The sequence below is a fragment of the Amia ocellicauda genome, chromosome 18, assembly GCF_036373705.1.
Source record: "Amia ocellicauda isolate fAmiCal2 chromosome 18, fAmiCal2.hap1, whole genome shotgun sequence".
NCBI classification, from domain to species: domain Eukaryota; kingdom Metazoa; phylum Chordata; class Actinopteri; order Amiiformes; family Amiidae; genus Amia; species Amia ocellicauda.
The window spans coordinates 11,681,733-11,709,576 of record NC_089867.1 but is presented as its reverse complement, the minus strand read 5'-3'; the positions used below and the strand labels follow the sequence as shown (position 1 = coordinate 11,709,576).

The 27,844-nt window shown below is 37.2% G+C and overlaps 1 protein-coding gene across 2 annotated transcripts in view; it reads left to right on the top strand.

Moving 5' to 3' along the window:
• The window catches only part of rbms3 (RNA binding motif, single stranded interacting protein), a 220,201-nt gene that overhangs the window by 155,102 nt on the left and 37,255 nt on the right, over positions 1–27,844 (top strand). For both annotated transcript variants that reach the window (XM_066691284.1, XM_066691285.1), the window contains exons 7-8: positions 23,873–23,979; positions 27,442–27,485. In XM_066691284.1, the coding sequence (XP_066547381.1) occupies positions 23,873–23,979; positions 27,442–27,485 (151 nt within the window). The remainder of the gene's footprint in view (positions 1–23,872; positions 23,980–27,441; positions 27,486–27,844) is intronic.

The window sequence follows — 27,844 nt, the reverse complement described above, 5'->3', positions numbered from 1 at the left end:
AAAAAAACACACAATCAAAAACACAATGCATCCAGCTGTGATTTATCCAGCAACACGGTTTTAAGAAACAGTTGATTAAAGGGCAGCTGTGTGCATCTCTATGGACTAGACAGCAGCATCACACTGAGTGCTCAAGTCCTCAGTTTTCAAGTACAGAAGCTGAAAGCAAGTTGCTAATCAGCAACATATTCAGTTACAGTATTTACAAAACAATATGCTACCTTCATACCATTTTAGTATAACTAGTAGACCTAGTACTGTTGACAGTTTTCACTATAATTGTGAACATTAATCCAAAAGTCAAAAATGTCTATACTACATGTTATAAATATGTAATAACCACATTAAATTCAATGCAAACCCTAAATAGCAACACTATCTAATTATGTGAAACTTTCACTGAAGGAAGGCCCATCACCTGTGCTCTAAACAACAAGAGTACAACAGTACAGCAGACTCTAAAATATAGCTAATCAAGTAAAGTATTACTAACAGCTATTAATAATAGTAAGATATAGATCTAGCTTTTGTGACAATATTTTCTCACAGCGAGTGAGTACAGAGAGACGCCAAACTGTGGCAGGCAATGGAAGTATATAGGCAGTTAGCTTTCTCACTTTGAATACCTATACATGGGACCCATAATAAAAGAAAAGGACTGATAAGGAATCTTCAAAATTCAAACAAAATCTCTGCGACAATCAGAAAAAAGAACATTCACAAAAATACAGGAATTCATCATACCTAAAGCTTTAAGATGTGATGGGTGAACAATAAAAAACTAAGAAAAATATACAATGATCTCTACACGGATTGATAAACTGTTATTGATTTCATATCACCTGTCTAAGACTGTATTTAAGAGCAAGGATCCATCACAGTACATGCTTTTGTGTGTTCTTCGAACAGTTAGTTACAAGCTTTATAGTGCATTGCATATAGAATAAAAATAAAACTGCTTCTATTAAAGGAATTTTTAATAGCATTATCAGGTCTGTGGAGCAGAGATTATTGGCTGATAATTTACTTTGGCTTTTAGCTGGGGGTGGTTCACTTCAGACGCTTTCAGTTATTAACCAGTGATGCCCCCTGCCTCAGACATTATTGCTTAATTTGTGTGATGTAAATGTTTTTATTTGTTACTGTTTGTTAGTGCTGTCAAATACTAGCAGCTAGAGTATTTGATAACTCATGCACTCGAGATGTTTTAATATGCTCGGATATTCCTAACATTCACACAAGGCATACATGAAAATATAATGCATACATGTATGATACTTTGTGGAAATTGCACTTGAGAGTAATTAGAGGCCTCTGTTTTATGTAGGATGACACTGCTGCAGCATAAAATGCATTACCTACAGTTTAATAGCACACTGGTTAATGTGTACCAGACCCACATAATGATGGATCATATAATCCTAGAGAACGAATCTCGAAAATAACAACTGCACTGTGTGTGACATTCGGCACTGGAGAAGTGTAAATCAATGTGCTAACACTGAATTCAATCTTTTTCTGGTCTTTTTAGTAGTAGTATTTAGAAATAATAAAATACATTGGGAAAAAAAAAAGTACCAGCTATAGCATTTCTTGGATTCAGTTATCAAGCAGAAGTCACTTGTGGGACTTTCCACAACGGCAGGCCCAAAACAGCCTAAATAGGAAAGACAATAAGGAAGTGTGTATTCAAGACATGTTTTATGACTCTGAAATGTGTCTTGGACCAAATTAAAACATGAATACGCTTGTCAATTGAAGATTACAGGTCCAATACTTGATGCCGGAGTTTAGTTTGACAAAGGATATTTCTAAATACATAATGCAAACTACGCATCAAGTACAGTGTTTTCAATTTGTGACAGGTGTGTGGGTCAAAGTTTTGATTTGCTCTCAGCCTTAGTCTCGTTGAAATGAAAAAAAAAAATAATAATTTAAAGGATTTTGCCAGCAAACGGGGGTCATTGAGATTATGTGAGCACAATGCCTATATATTTATTTATTCAGATAGCTAATATAATGATGCAGAAGTCACGATGTTCTGACAGTCGCAGATTGCCAGGGAATGTCTTGGGATGTTCACAGTAGTGCTTTACTGAAGTTATTATTTCAAATCACGATTTCAACCTGACATTGTTATCATTGTCATGTTATCTTTTTTATTTCTATACAAGATTTTATGTTCTGCCAGTGTGAACTCTCCAGGGTACAGCTGAGGGTGGCTCGGTGCACAAACAGGAAAAAGTGCACGATCAGACTGTTCGGCAACATTAACAGATGTGTATTGTGTCTGAGAAAAAAGGAATATATTTTGTACTTGAGTGCAGATCTTTGAAAGAAGTCCTTGTTTGCTTTAGTGAGGAGAAATGTTGGTTCTGTTTAAACATCTTTGATTGTAGTCACCCAGACTTCACAATTCTATTGATCCTTTGGAGCCGTGGGCAGTCTCCTCCCAGAGCTTTCCGAGACTCAGGAAACACCTGGTCTGGATTCAGCGCCCTTCCATTATTCTCTCTGCACGTCAATGATGTGAGAGTCCTGGTCCCCCGGAGAACAGATCGCAGAGAACACACTCTGACTACAGCATCAGAGCACAGCTCCACCCTATGGAGGAAAAGGGATTTGCAGCCTCTTATGCTTTCCCTTGCTTTGTAACCCTAGCTGTTAAAGGAGACTTTAATGTCCATAAGCCTTTCCAATGGTAATTCATGAATACGCCAACATGTATAAGAATACATCAGCATAAGATATAACATGCACCATTCAGATGATTAAAGAGAAATATCGATCTGATAATGCTGTCATAATGTAAACATCATTTACATAGGAATGCTTTCTATGATTTCTAATCACCTTTATCTTGCTTTCAAAGCATGCGTTAAAATTAGTGTTCGGTCTTATTTAAGGCATGTCGTATTTTCAGTGTTTAGTTTCCTCTCACTGATAGATAATATTTAGAATTAATCGGACCTAGTAAACTTTTATTATGTGTTTGAAAGATTGATTTATTCCAGAACTGAAACCCACCTTCTGAAGGCTGCTATTTTTTACAAACATGATTTTGGCTAATAGGATTCATTACGTGATGCTGCTATGAATTAAACATAGAACATTCTCAGAAGAATTGGAAATGTCAGGTATCTGTCTAAATTCAAATAATGCTCTTTAGGTTCATTTTTTATAAGATGTCAATATCCCACCATTGCTCAAACATGTACTATTTGTGCCTTGAACAGTTGAGTCAGTGGAAAGATATTGAAGTCTCTTCTACCATAATGGATTAAGCTTTGAACAAAAGGGTATCGATATCAAACTTCTAAGCTTTGAAATAGCTTTTCATTGATTTCTTTGAATTGAAACAAGACTGGAACAGATCAGAGAGTGGTTTTGTCTTTATTTTATTGACCCAGTGAAATTATGATGAATTAATTGCTCTTTGTACAGTAAAACGGATTGTATAATTTATTCTGGTATAAAGACTAATTGAGCATGGCCTTATATTGAGGTTGCACTGCTGCAGCACAAGTGCAAAGACCCTCGGCACCCAATTATGAAATGCAAAGAAAACACAAGTATACCCTCCTCCCACACAACCCACTAGCTCCTGCCTGCTGATGTCATTTCTTTAATGATAGTCCTCATTTACCTGTATCTTGATTAATTGTTTACACTTGACACCAGTCTGCCCTGTGTGTGTTATTTAAAAAATATCTTAATCATGGCTGCATAGAGTCCAATGCCTTTATTATAATAGGCACCACAAGTGAGTTTAAAAGCAGGGGAAATCTTAATGACTTTGTCGAGTCCATTCCCATACATATAATGGTGTAATAAAAATACAAGATCATAGTAGTTTCAGCTTGGGATGTACTTCAGGGTGCCCCCTGTGGGCTCGCTTTGCTGCCAAAAACTGTGAGCTTGAGTCCTCAAACCTATATAAATCTGGAATGGAAAAGGGTTTCACATAATAATGTGGAATTAGAATGAGTGGCCTGAGACGAGAGGACTGTAGGCACAAAAAATCCCTTCTGTAGAAACACAATCCTGTGTATTAACTACGCAGAAGTACTGTAAAAACTGTACTAATAAAGTGAAAGTAAGACAGCAACTCTTTCAAAAAAACTAAGGAGATCTAAGGTAGCTTTCGTCATAAGAGGCTATGGGCATTAAAAGTAGGTGTCTAGTGCTTGTTTTTAATTTATATACAAATATATATATAAAACATTATTTTGAAGATTTATCAATATGGAGTACTCAATAGAATTACTACATGAATGAAGCGCAACTGTTTGTCAATCTGCTAAGTTATAAGGTGCATTAATAAAATGCATTTGACAATTAGATCTTAATTTAAGGAGGGTGACGTCCTTTGGTACTGAATAATAAAACTAAACGTAGAAAACAACCTCCCAAAAAAAGTTGGTCATATCAGATGGTTTCCATTACTGAATTATGATATGTATATTTATTTCAGTTCAGCATACATTACACACATAAATACCAAGTATGAAATTTGGGAACCATTATGCACCAATGGGCCCCCTCAAGTCAGAGAGCACAATATCTGTAAAGGACACAAACCCTCTTGTGAAAAGTAATTTGTATTCTAGGAATGCCAAGCTGTTTGTGAAATTCCAACTCCATGTGGTGCAATAGATTCTGTTTCACAGGACTGTCAGAAAAAATATTTTTGCCAAAAGTGTTTGCAATCATGAAGGCAGGTGAACTGAAAGGCCTATCTGAGATTTGTCAGTTCGTCAAATACACTCCCTTACCAGAACAAAGTGCTGACAATGGTTTCCCCTTACTTTATTTTTTAATTAAGATTTTCCTCAGAGTGTAAACGAAAACATCTTGGAGGGCTGTATAAATATTGCTGTTGTGTTTCTTTCAACCAGCAAGAGGTTTTTGAGCTTATGTTGGGAATGTGTATTAAATGCTAATTGCCATTTTGAACCAATCTAAGCAGGCCTGTTCTGATAATTACACGTGCCGGTAAACCCAAGCTGATTTTGATGTAAATTATAATAATGACTCTATTATATTATAAGCAAGACATTTTCGGGTGCTGGGAATTTGCTTTTGATTCGGAGACAAAGAGTTCTGATATAAGCAACAGCAGTCTTCTTTGTGTCCTGCAGTAGTGTAGATATTTTATGATTTATGAAAAGATTTGTCATCAGGATGTATAAAAAGACTGGGACCCCTTTACTATCAATTAGATATGCCTATGCTCTTGTCCTCCCCATTAGCTTAAACTTCCTGCCTCCTTATTTTTTTGCTATGTTCTCCCATGACATTCCAGGGAGATTATACACACAATTATAGTCAAACCGGAGAATGCAGGTGGTATAATGCATTGAAAACGTGAGTTTTCGCAGTGCCAAAGAGAAGTGATAATAGCTCTGTGACCTGGGATGAGACAAAACCACAGTAAAACAAGAGGAATGTCAACCAGTTTCAAAGCAGAAACCTTTAGCCGTTGTATTTTGAATGGGTATTTGCATGTTTGTTTTTTATAGATATATATGTATATACAATTCTGAAAACATAGCTTTCAATCGAAATACCCTTGTCCAAATATCCTAATTACAAATATAACAATTAGATGGTAAAAGGGACAATCACATATTGGTGCAAAACCATCCAAACTGGAGAACTAGTGATATGCAACGACAGCATTATAAAGAGGGACAACTGTGTAGATATGAATTATACAGCTGCATATTCACACCCTTCATTTGTGACAGTATAAGTGGCTGTCACAAATGTGCACACACCCCTTGTTATCTCGGGTCAGTCAGCTGAAATATGTATTGAATCTCTAGGCTGAATCAGAATCCCACACGCTGTGGAACGATATAATTGATAATTATACAATAACATACCAAACAATGTTTATCAGACTTAATTAATCATGTTTCAAATGCAGGGTGAGGATACTATTGAACCACACAGTCAAATTGTTTGTGTGTATGTGAGATTTTGTGCTGTGAGGAGAGATTCACAATCTCAAAGTACATCTACAGCTGCAGGTCTGTGACCAGGTGTCCTCTTGAATGTCAGAATGAAAATCTGCTTTCATGAATAGAAAGTAAATGTTCCCCTGCAGCTAAAGTTGCCCTCTGGGAATTCGAACTAGATGAAGTTTGGTCATGAAAGTACACTTTAAAAAAAAATAAAAAAATTAAGTGTAACCGTGAGACCATTACTCCCTCAAATTAAAACTTACCATTAACAACTTTTATTGATTGATTAATTTATTTATTTATATATGTATTATTATTATTATTATTATTATTATTATTATTAGTCTGGATAACATCAGAGTTAACTTCAAAAATCAACCCTAACCTTAACAAGTTTACTGTGGACTTTAACCCAAACCCTAGTCATAACCAAAATGTAACCTTAATTTGAAAATAAAAACTAGTTGGCCATTTAAGTGAATATAATTCAGTACCTCCACTGCAGTTGAGATAAAATGACTCGTGACTCGTATGACCTCTGTGACTCTTATGACTGCTTTCATAATCGATATTAACACTGTTTTTGTAACTCAACTTCAATGTTATGTTTTGATGTATCCCTCATTCTAACCATTGTACACCAGTACAACATGTTGCATAGTGAGAAGGATAAACATGCTGTTAAAAATATTACTTGCTTGTTTAAGGGAAAACAACATGTCACTATAAAAACAAAGAAAGAAAGCTGGGAATCCTCTATAGACCACCCCTGAATTTCCTCTGTAAGCCCATAATTAACAGGCTTTTAATAGTCCATTGTGAGAACATTGCTTGAACAGTGTAGCAGGGCATTGAGAAAAGGAGATGGCAATGTTTATCCTCCTCAAGTTTTTAAACATTCTTGACACCCACAAAAATCATCTCCCAACTTGAAGCGCTCTGACGATTGTAAAAGCAGATGAAGCCCAAACCCTTGTTAATTATTTCATCTGCCTGCATTCCTTAAAAGGGACGTGTTGTGCATGAAATCCCCGGGATTAAAAGGACATTTATTCACTCCCGGCAAACGTCGATCTTTCTCCTAAACAGCTAGTTTGAAATTAAATGTGCTCTATTGAAAGAACAAAACGACTACATAATGGGTCACAAAAATATCAAAATTAAAAAGTCCCAGTGAATGACTCCAGAGTTTACATGAATTTCTGTCGGTGCTGCAGGAAGTATTGCTGAGTGACACCGGTGCCCCAGCAAGGTTTCCGAAGCCTGAGTGTTGGAGGTGCCGATGTCAGCTTTAATATCTCACAGCATGAAGCATTATGTCAAGGCCTATTCTGCTCTTCACTCGCAGACAGCGCACATCCAATGCCACTGACAGGCAAGCCTAGGACTCATAACGCACAACCTGCCATCTTGTCTGACTATTACATGTCCTAACGTGACTCGATTTTCAACCAAAGTCGCGTAACATGACTGATCAAGATCAGTAAGCTTTTGCTGACGTTGACTGTACTTTCTCATCATTTGTTTGTCCTGCTCAACTATTATCTGGCATTTCCATTTTCTCATTGTTTCCAAAGGCAGTGCAATGCTGCTTTTTTCCGTAATGGTGAAATTAGAATACAATATAAATGCTAAAGTGATTTCGGTGAACTTCAGAATATCGAAGAAATGCCTCTTGTTGAAGGAGAACTGTAACGTGTTCTGGAAAACACGTTTTGTTACTATGGCAAAAGCCATGTTCACGACAGCCTCATTTTACATTGAGTCTGTGGCAAATGCGACTCTGGTCTCCCACGAGAGACGATCACAATTGTCTCCCTTTCATTCTTGCGTCAATTCAGTTAGTGGAGCTGCATAAACAGACGCCACCGTATGCCATAAGGGTCAATATATCCATCCAGGAGGGAGGGTCAGCTTTGTCGAGATTCTGCTAATGCCTTCATTAGGAGACAAAACAAGGCAGCCAGTCTGATTTGCAAGTTAATGTGGGCCTGAATTAAAGGCAGTTAGTTTGACTTGTGAGTATGTAAAGTCATTTGCAAAGCACATTACCTGCTTTCTAATTAGTTCCGTTTTTGAGGAGGGGGAGAGGGCAACAGACTGTCTCCCATTGTGTGGGGAAGCTGCAGAGGAAGCGTCACTCATAAATAGTTGGGAGTTACATATTCATGAAATTTCCCTGGGTAGCTACTCAGTCAAGTTAAATCTATATACACCTAATCAACCCTCAGTCCCTGCTGTCTCCTCATCACTTAATATTGGGTATTAGGACTGAATGTAGACATCAAAATAATAAGATTGCTGTCTCTATGGGGTTGATGGCAGTGCAGAGCAGCAGACAAGTCATCAGCAGTCGAATAATTCTCCAGCAAAGAGTAATTGCATATTTCGCCCTGCAATCCAAATGACTTGTTGAATTACAGATGCAATGTATTCAATGAGATTATGTCTAGTCGGGAAGCCCTTGGAAATAAAAGCATGTTTATCATAACTGGTGTCATTGCGCTTGGCAGGGAAATACAAGGAAAGTGTCTTTTTTGCTGTTCGTTCACAAGGAGATGACCCATTAAATTGTGCTTCGGTCGGGGCTAGTGTCTACTAAACTGGGGAAATCTCATTTGTAAAGGGATATTGACCTTTTGTTGTAGACTTGTAGGCCAATGGCTGCGTATTTTACATTTTCAATTTAGGTGATATTTTCTTACTCAGATTGTCAGGATTTTGTGAAAAGTGCATGCAGTCGTTTTATGTTGTATTGCTGAGAAAGCATAAAGCAAGGAGTGCAGTTTGACATCCCACCTCTTAAGTCGACATGATGAATAAATTGTCCTTTCCCCATCCTAATTTTTCCCATTCTTGTTTCCACCAAGTGAACTGAATGTGATTCTTAAGTCGCTGTAAACTCAAGAGGAGAAGGCTTAGTTTGCTTCATCTGTACAGCAGGTCCATGTTTTAAGGGAAGGATTGGTATGAGAAAAAGACAATGGAAGGAGATTTCAGAAATCTGCTTTGAACATCAAGAAGCTATTACATATCATTTTAAAAGATTCGTTGCAGCTTCTACATATCCCTGTGAATGTTGATCATTAATGTTCCACTACCTTACAAAGATGGAAGTAGATAAATACCAGCTAGTGAGTGAAAAAAGAGTAAGATCCGTTTCATTTCAGTTAAGACTTCCAAAAATTTGACTTGTATGAAACCCTGAAATTGCTGTATAATCTGAGTTTTATAATTGACTTTTTTTTTTTTTAGTGTAATTATTATTACTATTTACAAACTGTAAAATATAAACCGTGCTGTGGCTGAAAACAAAGAGCAAAAGCAGCACTTTTCCATGTTGAACATGTACCCATATGTATGTGATTACATTTGAAAGTCTCGGCTAGAGCTGTGTTGTTTTGTCTCTCTTTCATTTTTTTTCTCCACCTCTTAACAATACAGACAATAGCAAGGGTTTTTGCAGTTGGCATCACTGTGCTAAGTGAATGCCAGCACAGTTCATTGCACCATTCTTGGCAATCCATTCCCTTAAACCACTTAATGCAATCTGTTAGTCATTGACTGAAATATTGGCTAAACTACAAATCCCATCATTCTTAGCAAAACAATAGCCTAAGCAGTTTGGCAGTCGTTACATTCTTGAAGTCGGCCAGAGCTGGTGCTCAGACAGCCGAGACAGCACCCTCATTTTAAAAACCCAGCACGACTTAAAGGAGAACTACTCAGTCAGGCACCCTTAAGTCAGAAGACCCTTGTGAAAGTGTCAACTGTACTTGCAGATTGCTGAAATCACATTTTCACTTTCAGGGCATAAGGTTTGATGCTAATTGTTTTAAAGTTAAAAAAAAAAAAAAAAAGTAAAATTTGATGTTATTGTTCCCCCAAAAAATTCTCAAGAATGTCCCCTCAAAAAAAAATAGAGATATTTGCTTAAGATTTAAGTCCCTTCAGTTTTGTTGTCTCCAGCTCCGATGTAGTTTATCCTTTCGCATTATGGCGCTCATGGTGTTATGAGATCATGGCATATTTCTCAGTAGTTTAATCTGATCAAGTAAACTATGTACAATGTGTGAAAACAGCAAGGCAATAAGATGTTGGCAATGCTATCGGTCCGTAGGGCAGCCCTAATACCATTAAAGCTGCTTTGGTACAGATCGCATGTGGGCGAGCTTGTTTGCTTGTTTCTTTTACAATAACGAAAGATCGCAGAAATCGTCAAACTAGAGTCAAGTCAGGACTAACATTGCTTTGGCTGAAGGATCCAGTAAAATACCATATCTTTTTCAATTTAATTTAAATATTGTCCTGATTGATTTGTGGTTGAAAGTCTTTTTTTTTTTTTGTCTACTGGTACACAGCATATTTTGTGATCAAGCTGAGGAAAGAGATTTCATGAAGAAATTCCTTGAAAAAGACTCGCATACAAGAGCAGTTTCTTTATGCACAGCGATCACCCACAATCATATTGTACGACACACACCTGTGTCTTTCCTAAGCCTATCAAACCCTTGTTTAGTTTAAGGATTGTGCGCGGCTAGGCTCTTTAGTATTTGGCAGGGGAAACTTCATAGCACGCTAACTTAGCCAGTCGTATGATGCAGACAAGCCCAGTTTGCACTGATGTGAAACAGATGCCTAAGAAAATATGCTCAACCTTTTTAATGATTGCATACTTTAAAATAACATCATAAAGGTCATGGTTTCAATACTCCAGTTTAAGCATTGCAATTGTTAGTCGAGAAGTCAGTGTGGGAAAGCTCAGGGAATTTGTGGGAGTTGGGAATGCAGGGAAGCAAAATGCGGGGCCATTCTGTTTTTACTGTAACTTTTACAAAGCTGTAAAAATGTGACATGAGTTTATAGCCTGTCTCTTCAAATTTTCATTATGTCTAAGAGGCTTGTTATCCTAAGACTTCTGTTATGTAGTGTGCAGTTATGGATTTCGGTTAGTTACCTCAGAAACACAAAGAACCTCAGGAATTTAATTCTCTAGCTTTGAAAACCTGACCAAGTTAAATGGAAGCCCGGCTCAGCTTTCAAGTTCACAGCAGGTAGAATTGGGAAATAAATTCTGGCCCTTTTTTATTTTATTCTCTAGCCAGCCTCCTAACCATTATATAAGAAACCATATCTCATACCTCCATCACATCTGCAAGGTTAAGAATTAATAGGGGACAAACTATCCTTGTAGGTATCTCTATGGATGTTAAATATTCATATAACATTCTTCACAGCCTGAAAAGCCTTGGTTTTGTAGCCAATCTAATTCAGCCTGTGAGTTTATTCAGAGAATATACGGTAAATCAAAGGTCTTTTTCATAACAAATGCTTCACATCAAAGAGTCAGTGTATAACGCAGCACTCGTTTTTGAGTAGAGCAGAATACATAAAGCATTCAAACCAGTCATGTTGTATACATTTGAAAGCATCCAAAAATCAGTCAGCAACATTTAAATCAGGCCATCGGGCGTGCATCTGTCTCTGAGGAGTCCAAAACCAGCATAGTAGTTTACTTTCTGTGTAACATTTGTGCCAATATCGGGTAAAAGAGGAATTTCTGATTTAGAGTTTACGGTGAATTTACTTACCCCTTCCTCAAAAACCAAAAATTCTGTATTTTTTTCCATCTTTATCTTCTTCAGAAAATTACATACCACAATGGACAACACTTTAAGAGAAAAGAGGTTTGAAAAGACCTACAAAAAGCTAAACTGTACTTTAAAAGTTCACTTTTAAATTCTTAATAAGTTTAATATCCAGTGAAACACAAGGATTGTATTAACTTCAAGTGGAAATCTTTATATTTAAACTTTACAGTCAGCTCTAAAATTATGAAAAAGATTTTTGATACATTGATTTACAGTGTTGTGGTTTTTTTTTCCAAAGCAATCAGGAATACATATTTTTATTTCTTCTAATGAGCACTTTTATGAGGTACATGGAAGGGTACACAAAACCAGACCTTTTTAATTACCTCTTTCATACCTGAATATGGTATAATCTTCTTGAAAATTATGATTGGAATATGGTGTAAATGTAATTGCTTGAACCTGTTTTGAATTTTCCATGCCGTGCCAAAGAATAGAAGACATTGTGTCTGAGGACCACCCCTGGCGTGCGCTGGCTGTGTAAATTGCCGTGCACATACATGTTACGCCAGCACGGCATTGTTCAGAAAAACAAAAGAGGTCCTGAAAAGGTATTTTTGAAAACAAAGGGAAAATAAGCATTGCTGCAGGAAGCTGACATTATAACCTGGTAATTTGCAGATTTCTTCTGTGCAAATTTCTTGTCTAATTGCTTTGCATTTCTACCAGAAAAAACACATCTTTGCCACTAGATTTAAAAAAAAGTTGGGAAGGGAACTTTGTTTGCAGTTCTTTCCTCCAATCTTTGAGACTGATTAGGACACGTGGAGGCTACTGCGAACCTGCTAAAGGTGCCAGTCACCTGTTGGCCTATGTACAGTTTAGCTTCACCCAATACATCAGCAGTGGCGGCACATGCTGACTGGCTCCAAAACATTGATTTGATCGACAATGAAAACCTTTCAGACTTAAAAAGTGTTCCCTTCTTTTACACAGTCTCTGGAAATCCTCAAGCTATCCTCAAGTGTGTTGGAACACAGAATTAAATACAGCGCCCACTCCTAAGTGGTGCTGGGGTTGGCATACTTTTGCTTTTATTATTATTAAAAACCTGCCCACTTGCCCTCTTTAGATTAAAATGACACACTTCCTCAGTGCCTTAGTCACCTTGAAATGTTTGAGTAACATACCATGAGAACAAAATGGGATTATGTATTATCCAGACCACATTAATTTACACAAATGTACCATAAGGCCCCTCCAGGCAATGAAACACAAATAAATCGCATTTTTTTAAATCCAAATTGGACTTCTGAGAAGAGCATATGCTGCACAGTGGAGTGAGCCGTGTGGAAAGTGGACTCTTCTGTCTGGAACTGAGTGCCGTGTTATCAAAATCTAAAACATAAACCTCCGCCTTCATATCTACTTCATTTTAATGTAAACTGTTGGATACATTGCTCTGTTGAATACATACCTTCATCTTTTCTCACATGATGTACCAGAGCTTGAGGTTACTGGGAGTTCAAACAGCAGCAAACCTTTTTTAAATAATTCCATGAACTGATGAAGTGAACATCATCAACATATGAACGACATCACCAGTATCGATTTACTTGAACATCTGAGTTACTTATTACAATGTCTCAGTTTGGATCAAACATTTGCCTAATTCAAAGAACAGTGTACAGCAGTCTTTTTCAATGCCATGCTTCAATGCAGTATCTTTTGCAAATCGCCCTGGATGTAATGATATCCATGTTTTCAAGTGTGGACTGCGGAATGAGGCTTTCCTGAATGATGTTTCCTGATCAGGGGGATTAGTAAAATAAGGCTCCGTGATGTGGTCTCTCTGAAGATCTGATCAGCAACACTCAATAAGATAAATCCCCAATGGAATGAAATGATGAAGATGATAAGAAGATAATGCAGAAGAATTGTTTCCACTTAAAGATATATAGTTAATTTTTCCATTTTTATTGCTTCTTTATATTATTATTTTTTAAAGGAAAATCAAAATAATGAATTAAATAAAAGGTCAAAGGAAGAAAATAATAATAATACTAGTCTCAAGCATTTCCTCAGCGGAGCCCGAGGCTTCTGATTATAAATAAACAGGGTTCTGTATCTCCTCCCTGCTGTGCTTTTGAATTTATTTGCATGTTTAAATACCTTAACCTTATTATGAAGTAATAAGACAACAGCAAGGAATTTGAGGAGGGTGAGTTTCTATTATGATGGTAAGCCTGGGATGAGAAAAATATACTGCAGAGTCCTCTGTTTTTAAGGCCTGTTAGATAAGGAAGGTTTTTTTTATCCTTTATCCCCTCTACATTTACGGCTCTGGGTGGTTTTACTTTTTGTGTCCAAACATGTAGCCAATGTTTCAATTCTAGCTATAAAAAATCTGATCGTTTCATTCTGGACCAAATGACTGATTAATCCTCAAAACAATAAATACAATGAAACTACATTTCCGGTGTTTTCCCCAGGTCATCACTTCAGTACAGAGTCTGCTCTCAATTGATCCTTCCTGGTTAACACAGAATCAATAGAATCCCACTCATCGGCCATTAGATGCTTAAATGAACCTTAAGAGCACTTTGATTAGCTTGTGGGTCACAGTTGATTCCAAGTGTGTTTTTGTTGCACAACCAAAGCACTGTGAGAAATATATATATATATATATATATATATATATCATCATCATCAGTCTGTATTGATCCACTGCTGGATGAAGGCCTCCCCAAGATGTTTCCACTTGCTTCGATCTACAGCTATTCTCTTTTCCATGTAACGCCTGCAAAGTTTATTTCATCTTCCAATTTTTTTATGTGGTTGTCTTCTAGGTCTGTTCCCATCTTTGATCTGTTCTTCTTGCAGTGTATCTGGCCTTTTTTACATTTTTACTATTTCAATTATATCACATATTTTTGTTTATCGGTTACATTCATTTATTTTTGTATTTACTCAGGTTAATTTTAAGTCCAGTTTTCTTGCTTGCATCTGAGAGTTCTTGAATTTGAAGCCTCAGGTCTTCAGGTGTTTTTACAAATATGACTCTCATCTTGAAAATCCTGAAATGTTCAAATTAGCTCTATTTAACTTGATACCTTTATCTTCCTAATCCAAAGTTTTGAACACTTCTTCAAGTGTTGCCGTGAAGATTTTTGGAGAGCTTGTGTCTCTTTGACGTACTCCTTTGCGGATCTCGATCTCTGTAGTGTCTTAGTGGAGTTGGATTGTTGATGTGACGTTGTACATGTATTCAATAAGAGTTATATAGGTTTCCTCAATGTTCTTAGAATGTTTCTTAGAGCTCTGTTGATTGAGTTTGTATTTATTGATTAAAAATCCTTTCTCATAGTCAACACAGCCCATGCTCATCAGAAGCTCAACTTTTCTGCATCTTTCCATAACTTACAAATTATATATGATCCATCGTGTGATATCCACTTCTGAATCCTGATTGGGTGACATCCATCTTGAAGGCAGTGTTTTAATAGCTTTGTTAATACTTTGTATAAGATGGGAAGTACATTAATGGGCCTATAGTTCTTCAGATCGTCTGTGTCTCCTTTTTTGTGAAGGAGAATGATGTTTGTGTTGTTCCACTAGAAGTCTTGCCAAAAAAGTTGATTATTTTTCTACATTGAAAGTATGCCCATTTGGCTTGAAAACAAAGCAAAGACATGAGAAAAGAAAACCTACCTTGGATGGATTTACACTATAAGAGGATGTTGAACGATGGCTGTGAATAGCTATTTGCAGTATACCTGTAGTGCCTGCAGCTCTGCAGTCTCTGAAGTACCTGATGGGCGAGTTAAGAGAGACTCAGTACTGAAGAACGTTTTGCATGCATTACATTACACTGAGCATGAGGCACATCCTACACCTGTCTGTTTCACAACTTAGAGGAGAGCATATGTCAACAGCAACATAATTACAGACAAACCATTGCCATGTACACGGGTGGTTAAAATAAATTACAGGTTTCTTGTACAATGATTCAGCTGCTGTGGCTTTATTGCTAATTAATGCATCCCTGTTTCCCTTTATCATATTATCAGCTCCATGTGCTTTTGAGCAAAGTGAAGCTATAGGAACAGGGCTCATTTAGGTAAAGCACGATTCTACAGTAAACACAAATAAGAGCGGTCTGCTGGCCACAGCTCAATCCCTCACCTGTATCTGTTCCAGCTGTATCTGCACTGGACTGTATTCCATAATGATAGCCAGGCAAACCAAAGCTTCTGCATTGTGCAAGTGATATATCAACTGTTATCATATGACCTTTGCTTAAGAAATCGACCCATCTATATACAATACAAAATCTAACTCAACGATTAAAGAATAAATATATAGATATAGGTGTGTGTGTGTGTAAATCCTATAATTATAATGGGTTAAATTGGCAGAATAAAAATAAGTTAAATATGAACATCAATGAATAGCAATTAAAACAAGAACAGGGATTACAAATGTGTTAGGAACATGTCTATATATCGTCTCAGAACTCAGTTTCAAGCAGACACAGGGACATTGAAGAGTAATCCTCAAGTCTATCATTGTAGATCAAGAGGCTATGTTGTCATATTAAATTACATAGTAGAGGTTAAAAACCAGAGAGCAAAGGGCAGAACTTAACTGGAAACTAAAGGTAACAGGGCTGTGGCAGACCACTGTCCTGCAATAGAGTTAGATTGCAGCCACCCAGACTAATAAGAACTCGCCAAAAACTAAACTAGGGACTCTGAAAGTGTAAAAGAATATCTTAGGTGGAGAGGTGGGTGGACTTAAAACATGCTGACATATCTCTGGAAAGGAAGGAGCTATGATTTTTTTTTTTCTTTGCCGTTTTTTCAGAAAGAAAGCAATCTGGGAAAGGGAGTAGTGAGGGAGATGGCTACTGAACTTACAGGCTAAGAAATCTGATAAAAAGTTATGAAAAGAACCCACGGGTTCCCATAACTGTATCTCTGAGTTATATCATCATCCTGTAAGTTGTGAGAGCCTGACGACTGAGCAGGGACACTTGGTCCAGATCTCTGAGAAAAGAAAAAAAAAAGTGTGTCGGGTGGTGGAACAAAAGATGGGAAACAACACGCTGGCAGAAAAAAGCGCAGAGTTGACAGCTGTGCTTCCTCCTCAGCCAGTCAAACGTGGCTTACCGAGAAATGTGGAGCCAAGTGGAGAAGCCTACTCTTAATGAGTGCCAGTTGCTGAGAGTATGCCTTGGTTTGGTCACATATTGAGGTTTGCGTCTGTGATAAACCCCTTGAGAAAAATGATTTGTACAACAGTGACCTAGAGTTACAGAACAACTTAATTTCTTTCTGACATCCCTGGTTTGAACCTGAGAAGGTGTAGCTAGAGGAATGTTTTAAAGACGTATCTTGTGCACTAAAAGCAAGACGAGCTTTAAGGAGGCTTGAAACCGAGTGACTGAGAAAGAAGGCGCTTGGTATTGAAAACATATGTTCCAGGTCATTTGAATTTCTGCTTTGGCGTAACCAAAGACAATTATACAGCTTGGAAATAAATGTGGTAAGAACTGTCTACTTACATAAATGTTATTTAAATGTCCTTTAGTGTGGTATTCATTCGGTTCCATTAGGCCTAGCAGAATTGCCTCTTCACTGTCTCTGCGCCATCATTTTCTGCTGTCACAACATTAATAATAACATTCTCACTGCATATGGAAACACAGGCCAGTTAGACTAAATACTCAGTACCTTTTATAGACACATTCCCGAGATATAAGCAACTTGGTATCTGCATAAGTAAAAGTACAGCTGTGCTCCTTAAGGCAGTTTAATTTAAGGGGTGTCCTTTATATTGCACATGCTAACAGTTCAAATACCCTCATGGATTTTAATAACCCAGGTGTCATGATCAAATCTGCCAGGTCTTTTTTTGTGTCTTTCCAAAGTATTGTTAATTTTCTTTGTCACTAATTCTCTTTTCTCCACTGTCATCTCTTTTAACGCTTGCCTTACTTTCCAATGAATAAAATCGGAATCCATGTTATCTCCTTCTGGTGGCCCTCTCTCATTTAGAGATTCAGTTTGTGTTTGCTTTTGGACCCTTTGCAGCCCTGTACCTCAGGGATAGTGGAACATGTTTTCTCCTCATCTCATTCTTTTTTGACAGAATATTATTCTCCCAATGAATTCAGGGACACGCCAATGTCTTTGTTAAAACAAAAATCCAGAAAGCTGTGTCTTTAAAACCACAAATGTTTGCTACATTGAAAGGTAATTGAACTCTATTTGTAACAGAGCTCTATAAAGTATGGTGGCTATGTAATGATATTGTAATATCACTTGAATTGTAGTGGAATACTCATAAAAATGCTATTTACCAGTTGTGAGTGAAATACTTGAATATACATTGCTTGTAATTACTTACTATGTCAGAGGATACAACTTCACACATGCTTTTAAAATGGTTGGAATTTGTGCCTTACATTTTGTCTGCATACTATAAAGATTGGTGCATTTTCAATGTATAAAGGTTGATGCATTGTAATCCTATGGCACATTCTCCAAATTGTTGTTAGTAGATTTCCTTTTAACACTGAGCCAACAGTGATTTTGTTTCATGACTGGCCTGTCTAACGTTCTGCCCTGTGACAATCTAGATTTTAAATGCTCTAATGACCTTGCCTTAAGAGCATTCTTGTTATTGACAAGCAATCTGATTAGACTTGGCTGACTTTTTGTCTGGTTGCAAATTCTTCTGAGGTAGTATTGATAGATAAAGACAGGGAGAGACAGAGACAGAGAGATCAAGACTCTGAACATCACAGAACATTTTACTTTTTAACTTACAAACATTTCTCTGTGCAATATATTTTGCTACATTATCATGGAGCTTTGTCAGCTCTTGCCTGTTTTTGGTGCTGTTTGACTTTAGGAACACATACATTTAACAGTATAGCCCCTGGTAGTTGCATGGCGACAGTGTAGAGTAGTGGTTAGGGCTCTGGGGCCGGTCGCACAAAAGGTCTTAAATGCTTTTAAGACCATTTTGTTAGGTCTTAGACTTAAATGTATGCCCAAATAAATAGGCCTGTTGCACAAAACAAAATTAAATCAGTTTGGTCTGAAATTTAAGTCATGTGCATTAAAAAATAATAATAATGTGTTAAGCCTACCCTACACCAGGCTTAAATGGAGAAAAGGTATCTCTTGCTATAGAAACCGACATGAAACCAACATGCAGCACATATGACAGGCAAAAGCCTTCTCATATAAATAATTCAGAAATAATCCAGGAGAATGCAAAAGCTCTAAAAAAATGTTTCAATACTTAATTACATACAAAGTAATGGACATTTGACTAATAATAATTGCAACTAATTTGACACTGAAATGTTTAATTTCATTCATAAAAACTTTTAGTTGAACGATTACAATACAAATTCAAATCTAGTATCTTTTATACCGAGGGAAAAACAACTCGCTGAGCACAATGTCGCTTTTAAAGAATACACTTTCTATTAATGATTGTTCTGTATTTAAACTTAAGTTAAACTAAGTACTTTTAAAAACAAATTTAAAACTACATTTACAGTGCGCACTATGGTGGGGTTGATGGCCATTCCATTTTGTGTTATTTCATTTAAGGCTTTATTTTTGTCTGCATTTCCCCCAGAATGACCCGTTAGTTGCTCAACTATCGCAAGTTTTTCATCTTCGGTGAAATTGGTCTTTTTTTTACTTTACAAGCAGCCATTTTTTTCCATTCTTCTCAAACATAATAAGACCAGAACAGGTATGCCAGGGCCTGCCGGGTTTTGTTTCGTGCAACGGTCTTATCACGAGGTCTTGCGTAAGTCCAATTTCGCAGGATTTAGACTAAGGCTAAGACTTAAAGTAAGACCTTTTTAGTGCAACCTGGAGTGGAGGGTTGTGGGTTCAATCCCCAGGTGAGGGGGCACTGCTGTTGTACCCTTGAGCAAGATACTTTACCCAGATTGCTTTAGTAAAATGCCCAGCTGTATAAATGTGTACACATGTAAAACTAATGTGATATGTTGTAACAATTGTAAGTCAATCTGGATAAGGGTGTCTGCTAAGAAACTGAGTAATAATACAAATAATAATTATACACAATCTGAATTTCTTTCAAGGTTTGTGTGATTATACGGAGCTAGAGAGTGGGAATGATCTTATTTCCCCAAATACAACACTTATCCTCATTTGGTGGATGTGATTGTCCCATTATATCATCCTGTGCTGCCCTTGGGGAACCAGGAAAACATGCTATCCTCTAAAACCAAGCGATCCAACCAGCTCACTCCTTTGACTTGTAACAGCTGAGCATGAATGTCAAATGGATGACAGAAGGGTTCACGTATAAACGGCAGGTCTGTCAGCCTCCAGCCAGCCACAGTGAGCTGCTTTTGTCCGTCGAGAGAGGTTGCCCACTGCTGACCTAAATCTCAGCCATACTGTGCGGCACATTGTGGATTTAATCTCTTGCGGGCCAGGTTAAAGGACCTGTCCTGTACTTCAGACTCAGGAGCTGTGGTTGGAAGATATTTCAAACTGCAAGTGCACTTGATTGTACAGAGTCGGTTGACCGTTATGGTTGAAAGCCCAGAAGGCAAGTTTATAAAGAAAATAACTTTATTCTATACATGTTGCCAAATAAATAAAGATAGAGACTCACCATAGGTTTGATAACCCACAAACCAAAATATGCCACACTGTCCTATTGTTTTAAAGTTCAGTATGTCTCTTGTATTGTGTAATCAGATACTTTCAGTCCTACTTTACTAGGACTCTGCTCAGACAGAGTCACGCTATGCTGATTGACTTATTTCTGCGGCAAAATCACATTCTTTACTTTTCGAGATGAAGGTTTTGAAGATGAGTGATGTTTCAGAATTGAGAAACATGGGCCAGTGTGGTTCCATGTCTGTGAAAGAAGCATTATAAAAGCCAGGTTTTTTTCTCTGCTTCCGCCGCTGTGACCCCATGAAACAAAGCATGTCGCTGTATTGAATGCATCTCCTTCTTAGACTGCTCATACCTGCTATGGGATACATACAGTGCTTCATTTTTGTATTCTTGTTTTCTACAAAACCTTAGAATTTATGAGAGTAAATATGAGCCTGGTAAAAACATAACGTCATCTTTTTTCAATCTTTCCCTTTAATCTGTGTAACTGGATGGAGGTGAGGTCATATTGACTTGAACCCAGTCATTCAAGGCAAGTACTCTCAGCGCTCACTCTTTGACACAGTGAGGTCTGAAAGTGTGTGGTATCTTACTCTGTTTCCCTATTTCCATAGTAACCCTGTAAAGGCAATTTAATCCCATGCTCTGATTCAGAGGGGATCATTAACAATTACCAAAACATGTTTTATCATCTGTAAAGTGATCAGAAATAACACATAAGAAGTGCAAAGTGTTACAGGTTTGAAGTTTGTCTTTATGTCTGTATTTCCAATTGTTTTCCTCTTTGTGCTTTGAATGTGTAAGATGTCATGAGAATGAAGTAACTGAATACCCACGAAAGACCAGAGTATGCCATTATGCTTATAGTATATTTATCCAAATATCTCATCAAGCTGTTTTTTTTTTCTCAATGCCTTTCAGGAATTCAAATACTATAATGAAATCCCCCCCAAGGTATTTTATTGTATAAGAATGATATACTACATAAGTGCAATATGACATATAATTATATATAATGGGGGAATCAGTGAAAGCAGAGTGAATTTTTTCATGCTCTGTGAAGTGGAAAGTCAAAAAGTAAAAGCATGAAAAGGCTTATATATTCTCAAAGAGTTTGTTTTTATGTAGTAGTTAGAAATGGTTATAGTTCAGGGTTTAATGTATTTCTATATGACTAATATTTATTTTTCATATAATAAGAACAGTATTTGTTTCCGGTTGTATTGGTAGATTTCAGTGAGTACATACTTCAGTGCCAGGACTGTAAATCTCTGTGTCATTTCTCTATAATTTACTATTTCAGTATGAAGTACAGTACTATACATGAAGCATCTGGGATTGTAATACCATGAGAAGGAATTTGGTATAAAATCAGGGAAGAAAGGCAGGAGTATCTTACATTACATACAATAATGTTCTCTGTGTGTTTTATCAGCTTTCTCAGGGCAGGAGCTCCTAATAAAAATCTGATGACAAGCGATAGATTGTAATTGCTGTTGCAGGTGTAAGATTACTTTTATACAGAGTGGAGTGATATAGGCCAGGGGTGTTTGATCCTGGTCTTTTATTGTTCCAGTTATTTCTATAGTCTGAATATCGAAATTCCACAAACACCGATTCCTTTTTCGTCCTTAAGCGTGGGGCCAGGTTGTTGTTTTTCGTTATGTTTTTTTTTTTTTTTTCAGCAATCACTCTGTCAGTTCAATCACACATCTATCTCTTTTTGTGAGCTGTCTTCTCTTTTCTTTACTTCTATGATTACCATCTGTGTTAAAAAAACAAACAAACAAAAAAAAATCCTTTTAACAGCTTGCATTTTGAAATTCTGAAAATATGCTGATCACAAGCACAGTTCATCTTTCAGCAAATATTTGGTCTTTCTTACTGTTTGGTTGTGCTTGTTTACTGTTGTGAAAAAATGTGCTACAAATACAACTGGAATATATATATATATATTATTTTTTACCCATAAGGGATATAACATTTGTTTGGAAAAGTTCTGAACCTAATGTACCAGTAATGACGTTTGTTGCAAATATGCAAACATCAAATAACTTTGTGACTTGGTTGATTGTGCACAATCAATATCTCCTTTCCTTAACTTTTACAGTAAGAGATGAGAATAAAATTCCACAATTGAAGCCTCATGCTGTTATGTTTTACTTTACATAACGCTTCCAGCATATGTTCAAACTTCTCTGCTTAGGTAATGTGTAGCATTTCAATAACCTCTCCATGTCCCATTAGCAGTACCAGAGCTATGGTCACTGGTGTTTCTAAACCATGTGTAATGAGCCAGCTATAGTGACGTGATCCCCTAGGATCAGATCATTTTGTAAATTGCCCCGACTTAGAAGACTATAATTGTGTTATTGTCCATGTGTTGAACAGGGACTCGAAGATCTACGTGTATGAAAGTTGTGGAACATAAATAATGTACAAATTCCTCAACGAACACCTAAATGATTTTCAGTTTAACTACCTCTTTCGGCTACCACAAGCTCACATGGACAGAAACTGATAACACAGTACACTGGAGGTGGGCAAAAGAAAAGTTTGTATCTTGGTAGGTTTGGTGTTATGCTGGGCAGAGCAGGGGGTGGTCTGACTGCAGGTGTATGCCCACACCAGCCACGCTTACCTCCTGCGGCCTGCCGGAGCCGCAAACGGTGATCAAAACTGACGTCTCAAATGATTGAATGTAAACATTTTCCTGCTGCCTTCAGCCTGAATTAAGAAAAGCAGTGGGAGAAGCTTTCAGGTCCGTTAGTTAAACCGCTCTTGATGGCCATGTGCCTTCTAACAGGTTTGATATGCCTGGATTAGTGTTTACTTTGCCACTGTGATCACTAGTCCACAGAGGGCACACTTTCTGGAGCAAAGCAGTATGTATGTGTGCTGTGACCAGTATGTTATGCCATTGATTTATTGAAATTATACCTTTTGTTTTGCTTCATCTGTGTATTTTTTGAGACACACATCAGGAAACGGTTTGCGTCTCCATTATTGACTAATTGTTTAACTGTTGGCTCCCAGGACCTGTGGTTAGTGGCTGACCTTGTGAAATTGGTCCCCAGCTCTGCTTGCAGGGCCACATTTACAGTAGAGTTCACAAAAGGAAGACAGAACAATTTAAAGTGACAAAGGGGCAGTTGTTTATTGAAGGCTAGACACAGAGACTTAAAAAATGGATTCCAATTGTCCTACTGTGACTTTCTCATGTTTCAGACGAGCGAATGCCCACTTATTAGAATAAAAATAAATAAATAAAATGTCATGCCTTAAAGAAATTACTTTTGGCTCATGGAGCAGCTGCTTATTATAATCTTTAAGTTATTTACCAGTGTGATTATCATGATTATTATTTCAACAATTTAAAGCTATGTACTTTTAAGGCCTGCCAGTGGGTTTTTGATGTTTGGTTAGGAGGGACTGCTGCCAAGAGCCGAGGCAAAAGTCTAAAAGTTTGAGCACTACATTTAAAAAAAAAAAAAAAAAAGGCATAAAAAAGAGAAACCTGACATCAAAAAGACTCAGGTTTTACAAAGCTCCACTGTTTCCCTGGTATAATTACATTCCTGTTTTGCTAACGTGGACCTGCGGTTGTTTTCTTTCTCCTCAGCCCCCACAGAGCCTTTGCTGTGCAAATTTGCCGATGGAGGGCAAAAGAAGCGACAAAATCAAAGCAAATATCCTCAGAATGGGAGACCATGGCCCAGAGAAGGAGAGGTGAGTTTGTGATGGATTTTGCGAAACAAGCACCTTCAGGGCCCCCCCACTGCTGCCTCTTAGAGGTTGATTAAAATCAGGGGAGGCTGACAATAACAACAACGACAACCATCAATCCCAATGTAAAAAAATGGAGAGAGAGAAGCAAAAAAGACAACCATGTTTTTTATAAGACTTCTTAATAAGCTCAGACATCTGGGCACATTTAAGTCATGCCTTTCAACCAGGCATTTAATCTTCCCCTTGTTTCTCAAAATATGTCTGGGAATGGTTAACGTTAAATGGTGGCCGCACTGTACTACGCTAACATTACGTAGCACAAGGAGAATTTACTCTTAAGGCCCTGATGTAATGATATCTTTCCTGGGGATCTTTTGGAAGTCAGCTGTACCTTGAGGGGGTTAAATGTCTGCAAGATGTGAATGAAGTCTGACCGGTAATCTTTCAGGTGTCTTGGGGGAGGGAGGCTAGTTTGTTTGGGTTTGTTAAATACATTGATAATTAGAAAACATGTAGTCACTCAAAGCTTTCAAAGCTTTTCAGAATGAGTTTCACAAATCATCTGCTAATGCCTTAAAACAAAAAATAGTTTTCATGAAATATTAATGAATAACAACATTAAGTGAAACATCTGAATATGTTCTTGCTCTAGATATATACATATTTTATTTTCTTTAAAAGTCTTTGATACTAAATAATGTTTATAATATGGGACACTTCTGTGAGATTTCTGAATGAGAAAGGCCCGTGTAAACTGGTCTCAGATTGTTGAAAAGTTGAAAGATGTTAGTTTCTCAATGACTATTAATGCTAGGCCTCAACACAGAAAATCATCAAGTTATTCCCATCAGAATGTACAGCTAACAGCTTTAGAAATCGTGGGAAAAAAAGAAAAAAAAATGTTTTGGAGATTCCGCAGCTTCTGTTGAGCCAGCTGGTTGAGGAAGAATTTCAAAAAGTTAAAGTAATTTAATTTTCATGGGCTATAGAAACACTCCATGTCAGGGAAAACTGAATTACATATGACCCAATTCTGTGCACTAATCATGTAGTTCCTGGAATGAGCTACTCCATTACTGGGTTATATACTCCAAGGTGAAAATAATCTGTCAGCTGCTCCTACCACAATGCAAATGACTCCATGTAGACTGTACAGTAGATGAGTGTTGTGATAGCCATTGTGAATATGTAATGTTTATCAGGCGCTTCAAAACCATTAATCGCACAATCCTGTGGCAGGGCGATGGATAGAAGGGAGTTAGTGTACAAAGACCAATGAGGCTGTTTAAATTTCAGCCTCTGTAATTTGTTCTCAAAAGCTTTCTGAAGAGCAACTTGAAACGGGGGGTGTGAAGGGGATTGCATGGGAGGACAATCAGTCAGTCTGCGTCGCCCAAAAAAAATAAAAACAATTTGAACTGCTTTCAGAAGCCATTTGTTGTGTTCCAAAGAAAGCACGACAGCCCAGGCTAGACCGAGCTGTTTGCATTTTTATGGTAGCAACACACATCAGGGTTAATGCTTTCATCTTAAATTACCAGGCTGTGTCATTGTTTGCCATCAAACTTTTCATAGGTCATTCACACTGTACTACTTTAAGGGTGAGGAGGGTAAAAGGAAACACCCTAGATAAGAATTGAGCACACTAAACAGTATTATTACAGTATAAATTCAATGTTTTCTTCAGATCTGTTTCAATAAATGACCCATTACTTCAAGTTTCTTATCTGTTCATAATTACATGTTAAGTGGACAGTTTGGCACCTGCCCCCACCCCTTCAGAATCCCTTTAATATAAGAGCATCAGTGTGGAGAGCAAATAAGGGCACTCATGGCACTTTGAAATCCTTGAGCAAGCTCATGTTTTACAGTGTGATGCAAAAAGCTTTAGGGGAAGTCACACTAATATTAAAGTGGGATCTGAAGCAGCCTCTTCAAGCTTCAAGAGTGCTTTTGTTTTGTTCTTCCCTGAAATCAGCAGACTTCTCTCAAGGCAGTGGTTTTAATAAGACATCAGGGCACCACCGGACTGATAAAGCTGTGAGCTGCAGTCCTAACTACACCCGTGTGGAACCGGAGATTCCTGTAAAATATAATCACTAAAGAAGTGCTGCAGTCCCCCTATTATCTCATGAATGACTTAGAAAATGTGATATTTGTGTGGCATCTGAAATGAAACACATCTGTGCTCTTATGGAATAGACTACCTGTTTCAAGAGCCAAACTGGTCGAAGGTTGGATTGTGAGAAATGTATGTTTAGTTGAGTGTAGCAGACACTTGCTAAAAATATCTGAAATTTGAGAAATGCAAGATTTTAATCTGTGTGTGGCAAAGCATTGACATTAATTTATAGATGACTGGGCCCTCCAGTTACACAGAGATGCCTGTGGTTTGAGTGAAAAGGATCTTCCGATGCAGCTGCCTGTGAGACCCTAAAATGACACTGAGATATGTTACCATCACAAGGTCAACTAGGCGGACTGTGCATGATCAGTAATGTACTGCAACCTTGTTTGGTTGTTTAAAATACTCTTCCCAGGACAGGATTCAGAAATTCATAATAATGGGTCCATAGGGAATGTGAACAGCTCCTGGCGTGCCAGATGGCTATATGGATGGGACTACGGTATTTCCAATTTTTCCGTAGGCATAGAAGCCAACTAAAGTATTTTAAAAAGTGGTTTTGTTAACTTAATTTGTTGTATTTTTAATAAAGTTGTGCAGTCGATTGCTAATGACCCAGATGGTTTTTGGAATTAAATGTATAGCAAACATCACAACACATTCTAGAGCAGCCAGAGCTGTGAGTTCTGTTCTGCATGGAACTCTCCGAAGAAATGAAAAGAGATTGTGCTGCTGAATCTGCTGTCCTCAGCAACTCTTGGAAAGGGTAAAAATCTAGTTATCTCTCTTCAGGGATTTTACTCCAGAAAGCCCATGACAAATTGCTGTTAGCAGGTTATTTGAAGCATAAGAAAGGACTGTTTTTATTGCAGCTGGGTTACTCTAAAATGCAGTGAGGAGAAAAACAACAACAACAACATTAATTTCATGGAATTATTTACCCACCGCCATAGTGGCAACATGAAGGATATGTTTCTTTATCTCGTAAAATGAAATAACCACGTTTGATCAAATCAGTGTTCTAGCCAACAAGAAAGAGCTGCATTTCTAATTCCACAGAACTCTACATTTCTTTTCCTTTAAACATTTTTTTCCAAGATGTATCATCTGTTTTATATAATAATACTGTTTGTAAATGTACAAACACATTATGTGATATATGTTTATGTCTATGTTTCTTCTGGATATTTCTAGGAAATGTTTCATTCATAACTTTTTCCCTATAAAATACTTATACTAATAGTTCTAAACATATTCTATAATTTGATATTGATGGTGTATATCACTTTATTGCTGAATGTGTTGTATGTGAATATATGCTGTGCCTTGTGTTTCAGACTGGTATGGCACTAACGTATGATCCTGCTGCTATGCAGAATGGGTAAGAATGCTTTTTATTTGTATCAAATTATTTTAATTGCACAAGTAACTTACTGTATAATGTCACAAACATGAAATGGCCATAGACCTTTAAATTGAAGGTTTCAAACGTGTTTAACGTCAGTGTTTTACAACATGGATCACATTAAGAAAGCGATCCAATGTATTGTGTGCAGCAGATGTCCTTCCGTGCTCATTACTGAACATTATTTATTCAGTGATGTTAAACAGACATGGGGAAGTATTCTTGTGTGCTATTAGGAGTACAATGTTTTGATGAAATTATTATTATTATTATTATTATTATTATTATTTTTTTTTTTTTTTTTTTTACAACCACAGAAGGGTCATCCGTTTCTG